The sequence below is a fragment of the Psammomys obesus genome, unplaced genomic scaffold (assembly GCF_907164565.1).
Source record: "Psammomys obesus unplaced genomic scaffold, mPsaObe1.curated_primary_1811, whole genome shotgun sequence".
Classification (NCBI taxonomy): domain Eukaryota; kingdom Metazoa; phylum Chordata; class Mammalia; order Rodentia; family Muridae; genus Psammomys; species Psammomys obesus.
Genome location: NW_026585504.1, coordinates 78,190 through 86,149, shown reverse-complemented (window position 1 = coordinate 86,149; position 7,960 = coordinate 78,190). Strand labels below are relative to the sequence as shown.

The window sequence follows — 7,960 nt, the reverse complement described above, 5'->3', positions numbered from 1 at the left end:
TTCGTGTTTGTATCGTCCCCAGAGGCCCCCATAATTTTCCCAGGAAACAAGACTCCTAGACTGTCAAATTCCCCTACATCGTGGAGCTGGACATTGTCCCTCGAAGGGAGATAAACAGCAGATTGTGTCAACAGCCATTCTGAGGGATTCTTGACTAGCCTCCAACCCAGAAACCATAAGGCCTCTGCTTCTCCTGTGGGAGGATGTTACCATGTCCAACAGATCTGGGCTATTAGCTATGTACTAAACTGCTTCGGAATTGGTCCGTGCTGTGAGATGTTGTTTTAGGTTGCTCAAACTCAGCTGTCATCACTGTTTTTAAAGGCCGTGTACTGCTAATTGTCCACACCTGCAATCCTTGCATTCTTGTTTGTTTTATTGTTTTGTTTTGTTCTTCGAGACAGGGCTTCTCTGTGTAGTCTTGGCTATCCTGGACTCAATTTGTAGACCAGGCCGGACTCTAACTCACAGAGATCCGCCTGTCTCTGCCTCTCTGAGCGCTTGGGATTACAGGTGTGCACCATGGGCCAGCTGAAATTCCTGTGTTCTTAAGGGGCAAGAGGCCCCCACAAATTCAAGGCTAGGCTTCATAGCAAGGACCAGGCCAGCTGTGGCTACAGAGTGAATCCCTCTTTTAACAAACAAATAGCATAAAGGCCATATTATGGGATGCCTGTGGAAGAGATTTCCTCACCAATAATAAGCAACTTTTAAAGCATTTCTTGGGCCATGCATAGTGGAGGCATACTTTAATGACAGTAATCCAGATGCAGAGGCAGGGGAATTAGGGGTTCAAGGCTAGCATCTGCTACCTAGCAAGTTCCAGGCTAGTCAGGTCACATGAGACCCTGTTTCATAAACCAAAAGCCAGGCTAGGTGGGGGTGGGGGTGGAGCATGCAACACTCAGGAGGCAGGGGCATGAATCTGTGCGTTTGAGGACAGAGTGGACTACACAGTGAATTCAAAGGAGTGAAAGAGGCCATCAAGATGGCCCAGCAGCCTAGGGCCCTGCCACCAGCTCTGAGAGTCTCAGCTCCATCTCTGGGACTCACATGGTTGTCTTCACCCACATACTGTGGCACACACACATAATAAATTTAACTTTTTTTTTTTTTTTTTAAGTCAGGGGTGGGGGAGGTGGCTCAGTTGTTAAAGCATCTAATCAGCACATAGCAGGAAAAGCCCTGAGTTTAACACCAGTATCTCCAAAAACCAAACCATTTCTCTGACTCTGAGCTGGGACTATATAGCTCAGTACTTTAGCACTTGCCTAGCATATGTACATACAAGGTTTAACAACACACACCTAACACCTATTTCTATCTGCTTATTTGTCTGTCTCTGCCTGTGTTTGTGTGTGATATTCCTCTCAATAAAGGTAAGTAGAACTTCATGAAAGAAGCATGAGGTAGAGGCAGATGGGTCAGGAGTTCAATTATGGTCCAGCCTATGAACTGGACCATGAACTCCAGTCCACCCTGGAGTACATGAGGCTCTGTCTAGAAAAAGCAAAACAAAACAGTAAGGGGGCAGGCAGGGGACATAGGCAATTGGATACTCCATACTCCAAGGAATCCTACACCAAAACAGATCACCTAACTCCAAGGATCTCTGGCTTCATAGGTCCTTAGATTTAAATTCTCACACAAGAAGCTAGATGCTAAGAGACCTAAACCAAGCCATTCCTTCACAGAATTCTCCATAATTCTCATGACTGAAAGAGCCTTCACAGACTCATGGGGGTTAAGGAGCTTGAGATACATGGAGTAAATAAGTTATTTTTATTGAGCTAAATTCTCACTGTGTAGCCCAAACTAGCCTTGAACTTGTAATCCTCTTGTCTTAGTGACCCCAGAACTGGGGATACAGAAGGGTGTCACCATGCCTGACTCAAGAAACTACCTAATGAATCAAGGTCTACTTCCACTTGAGCATGTCTACAATCCCAACGCCTGGAAAGTGGAGGCAGGAAGATCAAGAGCTTAAGATTATTCTCAACACAGAGATATTTGAACCCAGTCTGGGCTAAAAGAACTTGTCTCCAAAACAAACAAAAATCTACAGGGCAGACTGTGAGCTGGGACTGATGTGAGTGTACGGCCCTTGCCACCAGGTTAAATTAGGAGAATCCCATTTTGAAGAGCTAAACTGGGTGTGGCAGTGCTCACACCTTTATTCCCAAAGGAAGCAGAGGAGGCAGTCAGATCTCTAGGTTCAAGGCCAACCTGGTCTACACACTGAGTTCTAGGCTAGCCAGGGCTACATAGTTAGTTCTTGTCTCAAAAAAGTAAAAATAGTTGAAGACTTGTCTCAGTCCAGTGAGTTCAAAGTCAAACTTCATATGTCTCAAACCGAAAAGAAAAAGTCCTGGGGATATGATGATGGGCAGATGCTAATCTGTAGAATATTGCTCACTGTGTTAAGGCGCTAGTTAGCAACGTAAGTTTAATTCCTGGGACCTACACAAAGACGGAAGGACAGGACTGACCTGACAGAGTTGTCCTCTGGTGTCTACAGGCACACTGAGGCACACATTTAAACAATTTAAAAAAGATAGTTGGCAATAAATCCTTAAAAATAAATATAAATAAGTTTGTTGGCCCCACAGTGCTATTCACTTCCTAGCTCTTTGTTACTTATCTCCACACCTCAGCGTCCCCAGCTGTCATATGTAATAGTATTTATTATATTACATATACATACTATGTAGAATTTATTGTGAGACTTAGATTAATGTACTTAAAGTGTTTAGAGCAGGCACACATCATAAAGACAGGGTTGGATGCATATCAGCCATCATTATTAGCCGTAGTTATTAATCACTTGGGGGACTTCAGCTGGCTTTGGAATCTGAGCATCCACCTGGAAAGGCCTGTCTAGGAGTGTCTTCTGAGTGTGATTTGCATAACGGTTGAGGGCCAGCTGATGTCAAGGGCTTCTTGAAGTTCTAGGTCAGCTGTTGTCTTGGAAGTGGTTCTATCTGCAAGAGAGTCAGTTGTCCCACCAACTCTGCTTCCTACTCAACTGATAAAGCACCAGGAAGTGAAACAGCTGAAGCCCTGTTCCTCTAGCTCACCCCTACCTATCTCATCCCACCTCCATTTCCTTATCTTTCTTTTCACCTTTCATCTCCTATCTTTTAGGACTCTCAGGACTGTGACCAAACATAGCAAAGTATGATTCTTCCACGCCCCCTCCTCCAAATTCCCTTATTCCACTTATATCCATCCTGTGTATGCAAATCATTTCTCTCCCAAACAGAGCTAATTCTCAGATTCTGAAAATGTTTCACCAAAAGGTCGGTAAACTTGTCACAGAATCCTAATAATAATATTTGAACCAGAAGTTTTGTTTGGGAAGTTTAAAATAGTCCCTCAGGGTGCTTGTTTCAGCGGCACATTACTAAAAGGATATAGGGATTAGCATGGCTGCTGTGCAAGGATGACATGCAAATCCATAAAGCATTTTCTATTTAAAAAATTAGTCTTTGGGTGGTGGTGGCATACACATGTAATCCCAGCACTCGGAAGGCAGAGGTAGATGAATCTCTGAGTTTAAGGCCAGCCTGGTCTACAGAGTAAGTTCCAGGATAGCTAGGGCTACACAAGAAGCACTGTCAAACAAAACAAAACAACTAAAAAAAATAGTCCGAAGGGAAGGGAGACCCCCAAGGAGAACTTGTATCTCAGAGGAAAAATTAACCTGGGAAGACTTTGAGAGCCTGCCATGTGGTCATCTATGGCCTCATTCTGACGTCCAAATTGTTCTGGGACCCTCCACTGGGGTTGGGGCAATCCCAGTTTCAGACCACCCTTTCCTCCCACGTCCAACCTCACTCTCTCAGCTGCTTCCCTGGATGTTGCATCACGGAGGATGATGAAATCAACCATCAGTGGATTTTACCCGTGGATGCAATAAGCTGAAAGACCAGCAAGGGTCATTGTCACTATATTTTCAACTACCAGAACTTTTATCTACACTTTCTCGCTATGGGGTAGGAGCAGGGAGCTGGAATTTTCAAGTTAAATTTCCAGTCCTTGGTTATACTGGTTCCCTAAAAAAATCACTACCTAAATCCCACAGAACCAATGACTACCTCAGGTTAAGTGGCCTGAGAAATTAAGAGGTTCTTCATCAGCATTCTCACCCCAAAGTGCCCTTTCCTCAGTGAGGCCTGCCGGAAGCAGTAATTTCTTACCCTGCCCTTACAGGGCTTCTTAGGTCACAGAGTACTTGTTACAGCTACCAGGAACACCCAGTGAAAAGAACACGATTTTCCACGGAGGGGAAGAAATGCCTTGTATTTACATAGAAGGCATCACACAAGGACCAAACTTCGAATCTGAGTTCACCATAGGATTTGGAGATGAATGAGTGTTGTTTTGGTTTTTCCTCAGGCAAGAGGAAGTGAGGAAATTAGAGTGGGGTAGGTTAAGAATAAAGCCTTGAGAGGCAAAAATATCAGACAGATTATACAGGAAGGAACTGGGGATGTTATTAATTTAAATGTCTATTACTTCCCTGCCCCTTCTGCAACCATCTCTGTTCCTGGAGAGCAATGACACATGGGTCCCGACCTGGGCCTCTAGCCATAGCAACCTTACCACTCACTTCCCCTGGGACAGAGGCAGCATACCTGGCCTCTCCGAAGAGCCAGGGTGATGCAGGCAGGGGAATCCCACCTGCTCTGAGTCACCTGCCAGTATAAAGGGCGGGCCTTACAACGCAGGGACCTTAAAAAGAGACTGTGAGACAAAGGGAAGGAAAACAGGAAGCAGCTTAGAAATCAGACAGAGTCAGACTCAGAACAAAAGGAGGCGGGTTGAGACTCCACAGCTCAGTGCAGATCACAGAGCCAGCCAGACTTGAGAAGCAGGCAACAGGATGCTGGATTGCAGAGCTGTAATACTGCTGTGGCTGCTGCCCTGGACCGCTCAGTGCCTGGCCATACCTAGGAGTAGCAGTCCTGACTGGGCTCAGTGCCAACAGCTCTCTCAGAGTCTCTGCACACTAGCCTGGACTGCACATCCACCAGTGGGACATATGGTAAGTGCCAGTGCCAGGAACCAGGCAGGACCCTTCCAAGTCTTCCAAGTGTGTAGGTTTAATGTGAGATGTGGCCCTGGGTGGAAACTGGAGGGTTGAAGGCCATTGTGAAATGAGAGAGAACAGAAGACTGGGTCTTCTGGGAGAGGCTTTGGCCAAGGGTCCAGTGGAATGCACAGTATAAACCTTGTCTCTTTCTTCCCACTTTCCCCATTCCAGGATCTACTAAGAGAAGAAGGAGATAAAGAGACTAAAAATGATGTCCCTCATATCCAGTGTGGAGATGGTTGTGATCCTCAAGGACTCAAGGACAACAGCCAGGTACCACCAAGATGATGTTAGTGTGTCTAGGAGAGGGGGGAGAAAGGAAGCTAGGCATCATAAAGACCACTCATCTCTGCCTGAGATGATGAAGTACAGTGGGCTTGAAGCTGGCCTAAGCTATGTGCAGTAAGCTTTAAGGCCACAGCCTGAGCTAGTGGGATGATGTTGAAAGAGAGAGAGAGAGAGAGAGAGAGAGAGAGAGAGAGGAAGAGAGGAAGAAAGGCAGGCAGGGCACTGGCAAGAGTACCCATTGCTTTCATCGCTTTCTTCTTTCCCTAGTTCTGCTTGCAAAGGATCCACCAAGGTCTGGTTTTTTATAAGCACCTGCTTGACTCAGACATCTTCACAGAGGAGCCTTCTCTATTCCCCGACAGTCCCGTGGGCCAGCTTCATAGCTCACTACTGGGTCTCAGCCAACTCCTCCAGGTATGAGGCAGGGATCTGGAGAATGGGGCTACTACCAGTGTTTGAGACTAATGCTGGGAGCTTAGTACCTGGAACCCCTTCTGACTATGTCATGTGCTTTTAGCCAGAGGATCAACATTGGGAGACCAAACAGCTGCCTACCCTGAGTCCCAGCCAGCAGTGGCAGCGCCCCCTTCTCCGTTCCAAGATCCTTCGAAGCCTCCAGGCCTTTGTGGCTATAGCTGCCCGGGTCTTTGCTCACGGAGCAGCTACTCTGACTGAGTCCTTAATGCCAACAGCTTAAGGATGGCATCCAGGTTCCTGTGGCTACAATGATAAGAGGAATCTATCAATCCAGGCATCTACAAGCTAACTAGCCCATCAGGACCTTTTCTTGTTTCGTGTAAAGGGCAAGGACAGCTTTATAAACAAACAAAAGAACCAAAACAAAACCCAGAGCAGAGAGCACCCTAGAGGAAGGAGATGGAGAAGAGGAATATAATCCTGCTCTTTGCCATGGAAGCTGGCAAGCAGCTGCATGGCAGAAGTGGAGAGGGGAGCACCAGAGAAAGTAAGAAAGCTCAGAGCATCAGAAAAAGTGAGCCCAGGCTTTGGCCAGTATCTGTAAGAAAAACAAGAAAAGGGAAAAGCTACACTTCTCTGAGGGACTCAGGAAATATGTAGTCTCGCTGTGCTGCAGACAGCAGCCCTGTAACTTCCTGCTTCTTCCCATAGTTCTAATGGAGCCTAGTCACTAAGAACTAACCTAGCTACCAATATGGCCTGACTCACGATGCTGACCTGAGACAAAGCTGCATATTTATTAAGTGGGAAGGGAAATTTCGGTGTTATTTATTCTTGTAGCAATTTCGATGGTTGTTATTTATTATATTTATATGAAAATTTGTATTTTTTTTCAATAAACACTTATTTATGTGGCTCTCTGAATCTAATTTCTAAGCATCATTGGGAAAGAAAACAGATGAGAAATAAAACAGACCACAAAAATAGGGCCAAGTAATAACAACATGCACCCAAGTCTACTCTGCCATGTCAGAGAGTGATCAAAGTGTCCTGAGCTCTGAATGGACACGCTTGGGTTGAGTTCCCTAAATACCACTATAGCAGCTATCTCTATTGCTGAACATGTATGTTCTTTTTTGATGTATGTGTGTGTGATAGCCATCTGTGTATGTATAGGTTCACCTTTGTGTGCACATGGAGGCCAGAGGCTGATGTTGAGTATTTTCCTACGCACTCGTGCACATTCATGCTCTCATTCTGTAGTCTTGGCTGGCACTGAACTCAGCACAGATCTGCCTGCCTCTGTCTTACTAATTATTAATGCTGGAGCTAACGGCATGAGCCACTTCACCAGCTCTGTCTACTTTATATATTGAGTCTCTTGAACCTGCACTTAGCAACTGATTCATTGTACCTTGCCAGTTTGCTCTGGGGATCCTGTCTCTGCCGCCCAAGCACTGGGATTACCATCCATTATTTATGTGGTGCTGGAGCTCCATCTCTGTTCTTCACACATGCCTTGCAAGGGCTTTATCCACTAAACCATCTCCTCAACAACCCTGACTTCAGTTTTTTTTTTTTTTAATGTTTTTATTATTTATATAGTGTTGTGCCTACAGGCCAGAAGAGGGTACCAGATCTCATTATAGATGGTTGTGAGGCACCATGTGGTTGCTGGGAATTGAACTCAGGACCTTTGGAAGAGCAGCCAGTGCTTTAACCTCTGAGCCAGCTCTCCAGCCCCTGACTTCAGTTTTAAAGTAGGGTTTCACATAAGCCTGTCTTAAATTTATGGCAGTTTTCCTGCCTCAGTGCTGGCTCCAGTTTTTGGTGTTTGTTTTTGAAATAGGGTATTGCTATGTGGCCCTGGTTGGTGCAGAACTCCCTGATCTGTTGACCAGGATGATGTCCAACTCAGAGCAATCCTCTTACTTTAGCCCTCCAGTGCTGGGATCACAGGTATGGCACCAAAACCGGCAAAATTTTGGTTTGGCTTCTCAGACAGCCCAGACAGGCTTTGCACTCGTGGCAGGCGCTCTTCCTCAGCCTCTCAAGCGCAGGCTTTCTAGACATGAATCACCGTACCTGGTTTCTACAGTACAGTCTAAGACAAATAGGCTTTCTCTCTCAGTATTGCTTCTTTGATGGCTAAGCAGAGAT

General features: G+C 45.7%; 1 protein-coding gene across 1 annotated transcript; it reads left to right on the top strand.

Annotated features, from left to right (window-relative positions):
- Positions 1 to 4,573: 4,573 nt before the first annotated feature.
- Il23a (interleukin 23 subunit alpha) lies at positions 4,574 to 6,685 on the top strand. Its single transcript, XM_055604205.1, has 4 exons — positions 4,574 to 5,047; positions 5,267 to 5,368; positions 5,651 to 5,797; positions 5,901 to 6,685. The coding sequence occupies exons 1-4, from the start codon at positions 4,886 to 4,888 to the stop codon at positions 6,078 to 6,080; spliced, it is 591 nt and encodes a 196-aa protein (XP_055460180.1). The 5' UTR covers positions 4,574 to 4,885; the 3' UTR covers positions 6,081 to 6,685.
- The last annotated feature ends 1,275 nt before the right edge of the window (positions 6,686 to 7,960 follow it).